Below are 14,468 nucleotides of genomic sequence, written 5' to 3'. Positions count from 1 at the left end.
TGAATACATCTTTAGAGTGCGCACCAGTGAGTCTCGTGCCACTTTTCACCCGTTCCGTTGTGATGACGAGCTCGCTGCACCACACACAAACCCAGATAGAGCAGTGAACAAATTACTCTTTTGAACAAGGCCTTTTTCATGAATCACCTGAAAGAAATTGAGGTTTTGAACTCTTGAGCTCAGGTTAGCAGTTTGAATCAGATTCACTTTCTCAGCAAATCAGCAGTCAGTGTCAGTGAGTTCACAACTAGGAGCGCAGACATTTCAAAATAAGAGTCTATTTTTTGACTCTGATGTCCCACATTATGTACCACAATTTTTTCTTCTGGTAACTATTGATTGGGATTGGAGTAGCACAATAAATTGCATCTGGGATTTCATTCAGTGGAATGAAAGAAGGACTAAGGCAATATTTTAAAACAATTAAAATGTTACATAAACTCAGCAAAAAAAGAAACGTCCCTTTTTCAGGACACTGTATTTTATAATTTTGTAAAAATCCAAACAACTTTACAGATCTTTATTGTAAAGTGTATAAACAATGTTTTGCATGCTTGTTCAATTAACCATAAACAATAAATGAACATGAACCTGCAGAACGGTCGTTAAGACACTAACAGCTTAAAGACTGCAATTAAGGTCACAGTTATAAAAACTTAGGACACTAAAGAGACCTTTCTACTGACTCTGAAAAACACCAAAAGTAAGATGGCCAGGGTCCCTGCTCATCTGAGTGAACGGGTCTTATGCATGCTGCATGGAGGCATGAGGACTCCAGATGTGGCCAGGGCAATGAATTGCAATGTCCGTACCAGAGTATGTGAGCGAAGCGATTTTGCCTGGAGTGAGGAGCTTGATTTTCTCTCGCTCCAAGAGCAATCCTCTAATGTTCCGTCCATCCAAAACACCTGTTAAAGGACCTTAATGCAATAAATTGAATTTATTGCATTAAGGTCCAACTGAACACCAACTGAACGAATCAACTCAAATCATGTCAATATTGCGTAGTTTTACTTTAATCGATTGCCATCTAATTGCCATTTTAGTTCCGTAGATTAATTGATGCGTTTTACATTTACATATGAAGAAGCACAGCAAATGCGAATAGAGTAAGATTTAAAATTGTAAAAAATGTAAACGCTAATATTTCTAAAAGTGAATTCTATGAATTCTTATCTAGCTTTGATTAAAAAAAGTATAGAACATTCTGAGAATGTTTTTTTTTTTTCATTCACAGAATAATAGGGCAAGGTTAATTAAAAGAAGTGCAATAATAGAAAATAATAGGCAATTGTGACAGGGCGGGGTCGGTTCATGATTATACACCCGTTCCCTAATCAGGCTAATTAAGCCTCTGAGAGGGATAAAGGCTGACTGCGGAAGGTCTTTCTATAGCTATTTTTTCACAACTTAGTCCCGTTGTCCACCTAAGAGTACATACATTTTTAGGAAAACTATTTGCTTGCGGTGGTCACAGGAGGTTAAAAATCATTGGAAGTGTAGCAAAAATCATTGGAAATGTATGGAGCAAATTATTTTAAAGTTTAAAGGTGGAAATATGAAGCCCTAAATTTTATATAATCACTTACATTAATTATTCTGTTAAAGCCTGTGTATTATTTGAGCTGTAAAGTGGTTTAAACCATAATTTGTATTGTCGGTTTAGGCTTTTATGGCATTATGTCATCATGGCATAGCAACAAAGTTGTAAAATTGGAAATAACTGTACACACAGAAAATCAATTTTATCACACTAAAATTGCATTAACAGGCATATTGTTTACAACTTGTAGCTATACGTTTGGAATAACTGAGTGAATCAGTGGAATCAGTATTTTAATGCTTACGGATTGACCCCACTTCCATTGTGCCTCTCTGTAACCCAGTTTTATTTTTAAGAGTAAAGGAGGGACAAGTGAAGTGGTGGCGTAGTGGGCTAAAGCACATAACTGTTAATGAGAAGGTTGCTGGTTCGATCCCCACAGTCACCAACATTGTGTCCTTGAGCAAGGCACTTAACTCCAGGTTGCTCCGGGGGGATTGTCCCTGTAATAAGTGCACTGTAAGTCGCTTTGGATAAAAGCGTCTGCCAAATGCATATAAAAAAAAAAAAGTCAAAATTAATTTTAGCGGTAATCAACATCATGCCACAAATGCTGTCGATTGAACTTAACTTATATGGAACCTGGAATATTCCTTTAAGCAGATAACTGAAACTTTAGCTTCAGATGACAATAGATCCTTATGTTCAACTAAGGCTCACTATGTGTACATCGAAAAACAATATAACAGAGAGACTTCGATAAGAGAAAATTCCAATTAGATTTTATATATATATATATATATATATATATATATATATATATATATATATATATATATACACACACACATACATACATACATACATACATACACACATACATACATATATACAGTACTGTGCAAAAGTTCAGGCACTTGTGAAAAATGTTGCATAGTGAGGATGTCTTCAAAATAATGACATAAATAGTTTTCATTTATCACTTAATGTCATACAAAGTCCAGTAAACATGAAAAAAGCTAAATCAATATTCAGTGTGACCACCTTTGCCTTTAAAAAGCACCAATTCTCCTGGGTACAACTGGACAGTTTTTCTTGGTTATTGGCAGATAGGTTGTTCCAAGCTTCTTGGAGACTTTGCCACAGTTCTTCGATCTATTTAGGCTGTCACAATTGCTTCAGTCTCTTTATGTAATCTTAGACTAACACGATGTTCAGTGGCGGGTAGTGTTGTGCGATCTTCTCCATTGTCATATCGTCCTATCGTCAGCCTGTGAGATCGCCAATACACGATATTATCTCGTGGGGGGGAGGGGCAATAATTTACTTATTTGCTCATTTATCGTTGTCCATCATTTTGCGAACAAAGTTGGTGATAAAGAAATATGTCACGTCACTCATTTGGCAATATATCGGTTAAACCAGACGCAAAAGGCGAGCCCATGGATATCACACAGGCAATTTTCAAACTTTGCCCGAGAGTTGTGCCGGTAAAAGAGTCTCAAACCACAAATCTATCTGTACATTTGCATGCCCACTACCCTGCTGATGCTGCTAAGCTAGCACCAAGAGAAGCTGTGGTCAGAGAGATCGAAGTCAGCTATCTATAATCTGAGCTTTTGCAAAAAGCACTAAGTACAAACGAAACAGTGAATGTGGGCCCAGTGCACAGCAGCTGTCTCCAAGAATATCGCAAAGGAGATGGTCTCCTATCATACAGTTGAGAAGGCAAGTTTTAGCAAACTACTCCAAACCTTTGACAAAAAGTACAAGCTGCCAGGGCGCAAGTACTTCACCAACACTGCTATAGCTTGTTACTACTCACTAAAGATTTGAAAGCGGCTGACTTTGTTGCTTGATCACAGACATATGGTCAAGCATAAACATGACCCCCAACATGTCTGTGACAGTCCATTATATTTCGGAAGATTGGAAAATGGAGGCAAAATGTCTCGAAACGAAATTCATCCCGGAGAACCACACCGCAGAGGTATGGATGGTTATATCATTTTTAATCATATAATAATAACAGCAATTTGTTATTGCATTGTTATTAGTATTATTATTAGTAGTATCATTACCATTTTATGTTTATGTGCTATGCAAAGAAAACGAAATAATGACGAATGACGATGCTGTTTTCGCCATGGCTCAAACAACAACTGTATAAGAATGATGTGTCTTTTTTATAACAAGCACTCTTGACATCATTTGTGAATATAGATCTATCACCTTGCACGTGGGACGTAGTTTTGTAGTCTGTTTTTAAAACAGTTTCAATATTTAATTTTTATAATCCTCAGATGCGTGTCGGTGTCGCAAGTGTGAAAATATATCAGGGCAAATTAATTGCAATATTAATTTGATAATAATAATAGCCTAATAATAATAATAATAATAATACATTTTTGGGAAAAAAAGCCAAATATCGTCTTGATATCGTCAAAGGCATCAGCTATTGCTGATATCTCTGACTATCGTTGATCCCTGATATCATCGTCTATCGGCACAACCATAGTGGGGGGCCGTGACATCTGTTGCAGGGCTCCCTGTTCTTCTGTTCTTATCTTTTCTATTTGCAGAAGTAATGTTTGGGAGTCTAACATTTACATTTCCTATTGACACACTAAAGCTGAAGATATAAATAACCATCTTAAAACAAATGCTTTTGTGAAACATGTTATGTGCCTAAGACATTTGCACAGTGCTGTATATATAAATCTGCATAAAAGCTCTGCGTAAAATACCTAGCATGAGACCTTTGACTGGTATCCCCAGTTGCTCAACTTACCTAGCAAGACAAGAGTCTGCTAGGGTGGGAAATGAACAATATTCCTCAGATTTTTGTTTTTTGGCAAATCCGGTGGGAAAAAGGAAATCAGAAAGCAGCAATCATTAAATAACATTCAAACATCAAATATGAGGAGAAAAACAACAACAACAATGACACATACACACAAATGAACATACACTGTATGTTCACTTAATGTCAAATAGCAAAAATACATGATTGTTTTGGTTCCTCATTTATTTTGATTTATGTTTACAGCATGAATGTTATCATTTTAGTCTCTCTGGAAGAGATGGGATGATGTTCTGCTAGTTCGTAAGATCTAGAGTTTTGACGATGTGTAACATACAAAAAGAAACAAAGCCTCCTCAAAGAAATACATTATTTTCAGTAATATTTTTTTTTATATAAAAGGTATAAGTCTATTCTGAAAAAAACAGGCATGCATCTCTTGTGATGACAACCTTACGTCAATTTGCAAATCAGTCTTTTAATAGGGTCACAAATCAAGAGCCACAGACCCTATGGCTTTCACAAAGCACTTTGCCTAATGTGTACTATTTCACTTAGTATTGTCTTAGTGCAAAGGAGCTTTATGCTCTTATTCAAAGTCCAGAGCAGAAATGAAATTTGGTCTTTTCCCCCACAGTCCTGTGACGATGCTCTACCTGCACACGCTCTCTTAATAGTGTCTTGTACTCTCTATGCTCTGAAATGCTCTGTTTGCAGTGGGCTTTGCTTCTCCCTTTCATAAAGCAAGAAAGGTTGGACTGGAAACCACCACTACGGTCACACAACGAAAAAACAAACAAGCACAAAAAACACAGAGATGGCGAGAGGACCGATAACTCAAACGGAGGATGAATGGACACAGGGCCTAGCGCTGAGAACGGCGATGGTGTACCCGTTTGGCCTCTGGGCGCCGCGCCAGTGCTGGAGTTGTCTCGTCATGACTGTGGTGGGATGGAGTGTCCGTCAGGTAGACCTCCACGTCATCAGGCACTTCTTCTAGAAAGTTGGATGGAACCAAGCCCCGATGTCCGTTAAGCTCACCCTGGAAGAAAAAAGACAGGACCTTATTAACAGTAGCACCATCTTTCATTTTTGATGAGAATGACAACAAGGTTGTGAGGGGTAGACTTACAGTCTATTAAATGGGTTGTACTGTTGTTTAAAGCATTTTTGATCATTCTGATGAAAAAAAAAAAAATATTCAGTAAAAAAAAAAAAAGTTAGATATGATCTAATAGGTTTATTCAGATTTATACAGTGCATGTCAATGAAGAGATGGCAAATCTATACCTCAACCTTGTTTACATTAACGTCTAAAATCAAATATGGTGCTACTGTGAATAAGGTCTTGCGAAATACATATAGTAGCACATCTGCATATAACAGTGTGAGGGCGTTTTCAGACCAGTAGACCGTTTGCTTTGTACTGAAATGGGCACTAAATTATTACAATGTTGCATTTTCGTCTTGGTTCGGTTCGCTTTCACAAGGCAACATTTCAAAACTGACCAAAAATATGTCAATAAAAGTCACATGTGAGCTAGCTATACTATATATAAAATGATCTGCCTGTAAAAAATGTGTCAACCATTACACATTTTAGAGAATTATCGAGTGTCGCCAGTTAGAGGTTGTGCTCCAAATACAAATGATCCATCAGTCAGATGGATATGAGTTGTAAAGTTTACATCATGGTTATTTTTATCCGTCATTATTGCTTTTGAATTATTTCTCCATTGAAAAGTGCCTGTTCTCACAGATCTCTCTCTCTCTCTCGCACGTACACACAAGCAGCTGAGTAAAGCCACGTAAAAAACATTTTATTTGTAAAAAAGCTGCTAACGCCATCCTACCCATGATCTTGCAAAAATTACCTCAGGAATGATAAATATCTCCTATTTTAAACGTGCCACTATATCTAATATAGTTGCCAAAAGGCTATATCCACGTTTTGATGATGAAGTGCTGATCTACAGATGTTTTCTCCAAAGTTCCCTCAGTTATTTTCATGGTTTTTATAGGGATATTGTTTGGTTTGTTTGGTCCAATGGGTTGGTTTGCATTCTCACCACAAGTGAACCGCTCCAGAGTTCGTTTGCAATCGGTCTGAGACCACCTCCTTCAGGCAGTCTCGGACTGATTGTTTTAGTGCGGATCCGAGTGAAATTGCAGTGTTCATATATGACTAAACTAACCGAACCAAGGGAGAAAACACGCCAGGTTCGAACAAATGCTCCAAATAAGCCAGGTGTGAAAATGCCCTGAATGGTCTAAACCACATTGCAAAGTATGGGGGTCATATGGTTTGAACTCCAGGATGTTTTATCAATCTGCGTTCTGAGTTAATAGATTGAGCACTTTTGAGGATGAAATAATCACAGAAGTTGCCCATGTTTGCTAAGTTAGTGACATCAAATCTTTTAAAGATATTCAGCGTTTCATTTGAGGCACGTAGCAGAAAGTGAAGTGGATATCCATGAGCAGAAGTGCTTTGTTTATTAGTTATGTCTGTGAAATTCACTATAATGAGGTTTTCTCTCTGTACACATTTTCTCCTTTTCTCCCATGTGTTTTCTGTGCAAGTGCTCGCACGGCATTATATAAATGATTTATTTTCCCTAGGGCAGTTGACAATAAAAATATTGTTCCCAAAAATTTTCGTTGTCGTCTAGTCGTTTGATCTCATTTAACGCAACACGAGATCATATGAATCTCTAATGATGGCATGAGAGAGCAGCACTGCAGCTCGCATCTGATTGAGGAGAGGAAGAAAATCACAGTCCAGATGCACTCTAAACTTTCTAAACAGTTAAAAAGGGGATGTAGATCACAAAGTTTGTGGGTATTATAATGCAAAAATACAAAATAAGTAAAACCAGAAGCACCATCATCGTGAAATCAGGCAGAGCTGGATCTGGCATTGCTTAAGGAAAACTTGCCTGTGAGAGCATCTAAAAAATGATCAACCTGGCGTTGTATCTTTAATGCATCCTTTATTAAAGTTCAAATAATAAGGAATTGGGTCATAAACAAACTCTGAAAATGGCATTTCTCTGTGTGGTCACCACCGCATCTATGAGTCGCGTGAAGGGGAGAGATTAAAACTGCACCCGGCTGATGCACCCTCTAGCACGGGGACACCCGTCCCTCCTGCACGTTTGCTGCAGCTAGATTATAACTTGATGGATTGCGACATATTGAAGCATAATATAATGTATGTGTCATGTGTGTATCTTACTGTGAAGAAAATCGGCAATACGCAGCTCTATTATGAAGAGAGAGTTTGTTTTTGTGAGTTAAAGATGGATCGAATTGAACATAAAGGTGAGAGAGAGAGTGTAGTCTTAGCCCATAATACATTGCAAGAAAATACATTTTTGATTAGACTTTTGTGGCTTGTTTTTCAAAAAATTATATCTAAAACCCCTTTAAAACAATGTACATTTATTTAGGAGCTATACCGCGGAAGAACAAATTGTTACTGGAAAATTTAATATTTTAGTATTTTTAAATATCTAAAAATAGCCAACTTATAACAAGACATTTACCTGAGAATATCATATAAGATATTCAGACTTGTTTTAGAGAATATATCTTGTATATGAGTATATTTTGTCTTTACTGCACTGGCAGAAATATGAACAAGTGAAAAAATACACTTATACCAAAACACTTATATTCAATATACATTCTCTTAAAGCAAGTCTAAATATCTTATATGTTGCTTCTCAAGTAAATGTATCTTGTTTTAAGGATTTTTAGATCCTTTTTATTACAAAAGTTTATATATGTAAAGGGATAAATGGAAAGGAGAAGGCAAGAACTGGCTTGACGATACAAATAATATTTTAATATCAAACTGAACCAAAAACACAAACACACAAAGGTGTCAGACAGCTGTCCATAAATCTCTCTCTCTGTCGCACGGCAGCTTCCAGCCGGCCTTTATCCCTTTCTGAGGCTTGATTAGCCTGATTAAGGGCCAGGTGTTCGGAACCATGACCCGGCCCGCCCTGTCACAGTGAGTTTTTAAACTTAATAAATCGTAATAATTTTTTTCCTTGTTAATAATTGGATGTCATTTAGAGATATTTTAAAAGATGATTTTGTCCTTTTTATTGTTAGTAAGCATGTTTAATACAACCTTTTAAGTCGAGGCACAAGCTAAATAGTCGGTTAAGAGCTAATGATTAAACCCGAATAGACTAGTAGATTAGTCAATTATCAAAATAATCGTTAGTTGCAGCCCTAATTTTCCCAAGTCTGTCGGTTTATTATGGTATGCATACATGGTTTCATTACACCCGTAATGAAAACACTGACAGTTATTGGTCGCATAACATGTCAGTTAGATATCTTTTCCTGTCTAAATGAGAAGTTCTTTGCTAATTGAAGCTTCTATAGAGCCCAGACCTCTGCCGTTGCCATTGATCTGGCTACGCGATACTAGGCTAGGTGCGGAAAAAGACCATTTTGGGTTGTGTGAAGTGGACTTCATCAAATTGCGGAGGGGAAAGTACCACTAGAAATTTGGTAACACTTTATAATAAGGTTCCAATTCTTAAACATTAGTTTATGCATTAGGTATCATGAACTAACAATGACAGCAATAAATTACAGCATTTATTAATCTTTGTTAATGTTAGTTAATACAAATGTTCATTGTTAGTTCATTTTAAATGTATTACTATATGTTGAAATTAACAAATAAATGCTGTAAATGTATTGTTCATGTTAACTAATGTTGATAATGTTAACTAATTAAACCATATTGTAAAGTGTTACCAGAAATTTATTTAAACAAGTTGACTCATTGAAAGTCACTGTATAATTTGCACACCGGTCAGCACAAGAACCAAACTTACACAATAGAACCCATCTTCATCAATATCCCCAAAAACAGCAATGATATCACCAGCACAGAATGTCAGTTCAGCCTGGGTGAAAAAGCACATGATCAGAAACTATATACAAGCCTTTTCAGCAGATTGAAAACCTGAGAATGCATAAATACATATATATTCAAGTGTGTGTGATTTTTAACACCTCGACATCCACATTTGGGGAGCTCTCTCTGGGGTCGTAGTCGTATAATGCAACCATTCGTCTAGTGGCCACTGGGTGGCGACCTCTCCTATTTTGTTCTGTAGATCAAGGAGTAGAGAATTGTATCAGAGAGAGAGATGCTAGCTATGTTTGGAAAAGCATATTTACATACTGGACTACTTGTACTATTTTCTATATAAATACTAGGCACAGTATGCAAATTTCCTGAATGCATAGAATAACCTAATATATTTGCCAAAAATAAATAAATAAACAACAAGATGAGCAATACAACGAAAGAACCCAAATTAATATCACCCGTGATTTCAACGTGTCTTTCTTAAAAAGTTCTTGATTGAAGTGCCAAAAACAAAATTGTAATAAAATGCTACATTTTTACTTCTTACATGATAACTGAGTGCCTCTCACATGCAGCATAACGAGGTCATGTGACAACAATGTAACCTATAACTGTATGAAATTGTAATCGTTGAATAACGAGTACTGTTTCACATACCATTTTAAAAAAGTACAGGGTTTACTGCATAGTATGCTTTAAGCACTACACTACCATTCCATTCTGAACATAACCAGAGACTGCAAGAAAGTAAATCCGCACAGTTACAATAGAATTTAGTAAATATGAGATTTTTGTATCATTGTAGTATGTTTAGGTAAATATGAGATTGAAGACCTATTCTGTCCACAGGGGTGTTGAGAGGGAGAAAGCCCTGTTTCATGAGCTGCTCCATTGTCTCATCATCCTCAGCACGGATCTCTGACACCATGTTACAGGGAATAAGTCCAGACATGCCACGGATCTCCCCGCGATAAAAGCCATCATTATCCTTATCTCCATACACCTATAAATAGAGAGAGGGATGCTGGAACAATAGGAATGCCAATTAAAAGCAGATAATTTAACCCCTGCTGAGCAGCATTTAACCTTGATTATCTGTCCCTCTTTAAAAGGGAGCTCCTCATCAGCAGCATCAGGGTTAGGAGACATAGAGGAAGGGTCATAGTCAAACAGAGCCACGAAGATTCGGAATGGATCCTCCTGCTCAGACTCATCATAGTATAGAGGAGAACGATGGCTTTGGGCCCGATAGCCATCTAAAACAATAAATGGGTAAAAACGACATGTCTAAGAGACAGATTGTAATTGCCACTATATCTCCCCTATATAGCAACTGGGTAGTTGACATGACATTTCAAGTTGTGATAGCAGTATCCAGCAGAGTGACATGGTACAGGAGACTTTATCTTAAATAACATTTTTAAATTCTTGTATAATTATAATACAAGCAGGTTTTATGACCTCATATTAAAGGAATATTCTGGGTTCAATACAAATTAAGCTCACTCGCCAGCATTTGTGGCATAATGTTGATTAGCACATAAAATAATTTCAAGTCATCCCTCCTTTTCTTTTAGGTTACAGTGGAAGTGAATAGTTCCCATTTTTGGAGGGTTTAAAGGCAGAAATGTGAAGCTTATAATTTTATAAAAGCACTACACTGTAAACCCTAAAGTTGTCATTACTGTAAAAATCAAGTTGTCTTAAGTATTTCTTGAAATGTCAAGTTTTGAACTAAAATATTTAAATTCAATGAACTTATTTTTCTTAAAAATACATAGACTTAAGAATAACTCAAACTATTACAGAATTGAGGCTACACTGAAAACCCTAATAAACTCATTGCACTAATTTGATTGAGTAAACTCGTTCCCTCAATTCCATTGAGTAATAGGGTCTCCAAAAACTTGAGTATTATAGTTCAATTAACTTGGCTTTCAAGTAGAGTGAACTTAAATATTTAAGTTAACTACATGCAAGTAGACTTAACACAGATCAAACATTAAATATAGATCAAACAACAGCACAGGTCAAATAAAGATGGTTACTGATTCTAGGTCAGCTATTAAATAATTATTTACAGAAATTCATATATGCACTTCAGCTGCACATGAACAAAGAGAACTGAGATAGTGTGACCAACTTGGCCAAACAGCCACAGACCACCCTAATGGTGATATTACACAAAACATCTAATTGCAACAAAGCATAAATAATACAACAAAAGAGCTAAAACATCTATGAATTCTTAATAACAATTATTTAAATTCCCCAATCTGTTCACTCTGACCAAGGAAACATAATTCAAGCAGCAAGGGATTGTGGGTATGCCCTGTATATTTATTCTTCTGTTAAAACGTGTGTAATATTTGATATAATCTTCAACGAAGTTGATCTAAATACTTTGGATTACTTCTTTAGCACTGGCACAGTTTTTCACTTGTTTTAACTATAAACAGGTAAATAATGAAAATACACTTCACTATAAAATAAAAATAAAAAAGCCAAATATGTAATGCAGATTTGTAGCTTTCTAAAAAATGTAAAAGACTACATTGGTTAGCATTTCTTGTAAAAAATGTAAGAAATAAATACCCTAACTGCATAAAAGACATTTGACAAGGCATGTAATTTTTATTTATTGGATTTATGTTTCATCTGTCAAAGCATTTCTAACTGTTTTTAGTTAAGCTGTAGAAACACGTTGTAGCTATACTCCATTAAGCTCCAAAGTGAAAGTTCCTCAGTGATGTCATAGCCACCTTTTCACTCACAATAGTGTGAAAGCACTAGTCAAGTCATTTTTATTTGTATAGCAGTTTTCACAACACATAATTTCAAAAGCAGTGTTACAGAAAATTATGCTTCAACAGAAAAACCTGTAATATAGTAATGTCAATGAGTCATAAAGGTGTGTAAAGCGGTTCAATGGGAAGGAGGCGGCGAGAACCGGCTTGACAATACAAATAATATTTTTAATGATAAACTTAAGACACAAACACACACACATGACGGACATGTCCGTAAACTATCTCTCTCTACCGCACAATCCTCCGCAGTCAACCTTTATCCCTCTCGGAGGCTTGATTAGCCTGATAAGGGACCGGATGTGTATAATCACGACCCGGCCCCGCCCTCCGCCCTGCCACAAGGTGAAACTGTGCCTTTAAGCAGCTGGGAAAATTCCAGAAAATGGTGTCAAGCCTTTAGACATTTAGCTAATTAAATTAACTGAATTGGAAGTGTGTCTGTGGATGCCTTCAAACTCAGTGCCTCTTTGCTTGACATCGTCGTAAAATCTAAAGAAATTTGACCTCCACAAGTCTGGTTCATCCTTGGTAGCAATTTCCAAATGCCTGAAGGTACCACGTTCATCTGTACAAACTGTACAGATGTACAAAAGTATAAACCCCATGGGACCACACAGCCATCATAACACTCAGGAAGGAGACGAGTTCTTTCTCCAAGAGATTAACATAATTTGGGGCGAAAAGTGCAAATCAATCCCAGAAAAACAGCAAAGGACCTTGTGAAGATGCTGGTGGAAACAGGTAGACAAGTATCTATATCCACAGTAAAACAAGTCGTATATCGACATAACCTGAAAGGCTGCTCAGCAAGGAAGAAGCCACCGCTCCAAAACTGCCATAAAAAAGCCAGACTACAGTTTGCAAGTGCACATGGGGACAAAGATCTTTCATTGAATTGGGCAGCGAACCTTCACATAATGACAAAATATGATGCATTATAGTTTTGATTATGCAATCTTTTGTACAAAGCCTATAAAAATGAATAGACGATACACTGGAACAACAAGATGCAATTCAGCAGCCAAAGACGTTGGGAAACGTTAATTATTATATATAGTTATATATGTGTCATCCCTCCAGTACTCGAGCAGACAAAATTACCAACTATGCCCATCCCTGGAATATAGTTATTAATATTTAGTATTTTAAATACGTAATCCCATTACATGAGAATTTTATAAAATTATAAGCTTCACATTTCTGCCTGGGTAGCTCATCGTGTAAAGATGCGGACGCTGTCGCAATTTCGAATCCGGGGCGTGCTGAGTGACTCCAGCCAGGTCCCCATAGCAACCAAATTTGCCCGGTTGCTAGGGAGGGCAGAGTCACATGGGGTAACCTCCTCGTGGTCGCTATAATGTGGTTCTTGCTCTCGGTGGGGCGCGTGGCAAGTTATGCTTGGATGCCGCGGAGAATAGCATGAAGCCTCCACATGCGCTATAGCTCTGTGGTAACACGCACAACAAGCCACGTGATAAGATGCGCGGATTGACGGTCTCAGATGCGGAGGCAACTGAGATTCATCCTCCGCCACCTGGATTGAGGCGAGTCACCACGCCACCACGAGCAGCTAGAGCGCATTGGAAATTGGGCAATCCAAATTGGGGAAAAAGGGGAGAAGAAAAAAAAGTTGAAAAAATGTTTTGTGTGGTAATCAACATTATGCCACAAATGCTGTTGATCAAGCTTAACGTGATTAAACCCGAAATATTCCTTTAGCTCAAATCTTGATGTTGAGTAAAAAATACAGATGTTAACGTTATTTGTCAACTACCCAAATATAGCTGTTCACTTGTCCTGTAATATAAAGAATATGCACAATTTAAGAAATATAATTTTAAAGCAAGTAACAAACAACATACAGTCATATCAGGTGAGAATATTAAAAATGAGAGACAGTTTGAATGAGCATGCAATTCAGACCAGTATAGTGAGTATGTGTCTTCTTCATACTTGCACTGTAGACAATACATTTATTTGCAGAACACAATCTTGTGTGGGTTAAAGATTATTATTTTTATTTTTTTTTACAATAATATGATAGCTGTGGTGTGTGTGTGTGTGTTTGCCCATGTGTGGGAGTTTGGTGTTTGGGAATAAGACACCCATATGGCAGCCAGTTACAGATGAGTAGCAAGCCAAACATGCTCTTCGCTGAGAGCCTGCCAGTCACACACACAGAAACACAGAGAGAGAGAGGAGAGCACACACAGTCTGAGCTACTGTAACCATGCAGAGATCTGAATCTAAAAGAGACTCATCAGATGGAGCTGATTAGCCCTGGATAAAACTACACCCGTTTCATTTTCTCCGTATCACATCTACAGAGCTGTACTCGATTGTGACTCCAACATGCCAAATGTGCATTCCACATAGTTGCCTTTGCAGCTGATGCAAAGGAATTGT

General features: G+C 37.1%; 1 protein-coding gene across 3 annotated transcripts in view; it reads right to left on the bottom strand.

Annotated features, from left to right (window-relative positions):
- The window catches only part of LOC127628221 (RIMS-binding protein 2-like), a 103,566-nt gene that overhangs the window by 1,139 nt on the left and 87,959 nt on the right, over positions 1-14,468 (bottom strand). For all 3 annotated transcript variants that reach the window (XM_052104983.1, XM_052104984.1, XM_052104985.1), the window contains 5 exons: positions 10,339-10,508; positions 10,087-10,255; positions 9,393-9,490; positions 9,212-9,283; positions 5,239-5,388 (listed from right to left, as the gene is read on the bottom strand). In XM_052104983.1, coding sequence (XP_051960943.1) covers positions 5,239-5,388; positions 9,212-9,283; positions 9,393-9,490; positions 10,087-10,255; positions 10,339-10,508 — 659 coding nt within the window. The remainder of the gene's footprint in view (positions 1-5,238; positions 5,389-9,211; positions 9,284-9,392; positions 9,491-10,086; positions 10,256-10,338; positions 10,509-14,468) is intronic.

This window comes from Xyrauchen texanus, chromosome 34 (assembly GCF_025860055.1).
Source record: "Xyrauchen texanus isolate HMW12.3.18 chromosome 34, RBS_HiC_50CHRs, whole genome shotgun sequence".
Taxonomy (NCBI): domain Eukaryota; kingdom Metazoa; phylum Chordata; class Actinopteri; order Cypriniformes; family Catostomidae; genus Xyrauchen; species Xyrauchen texanus.
The sequence above is the reverse complement of the archived record's forward strand: the minus strand, read 5'-3'. Positions and strand labels throughout refer to the sequence as shown.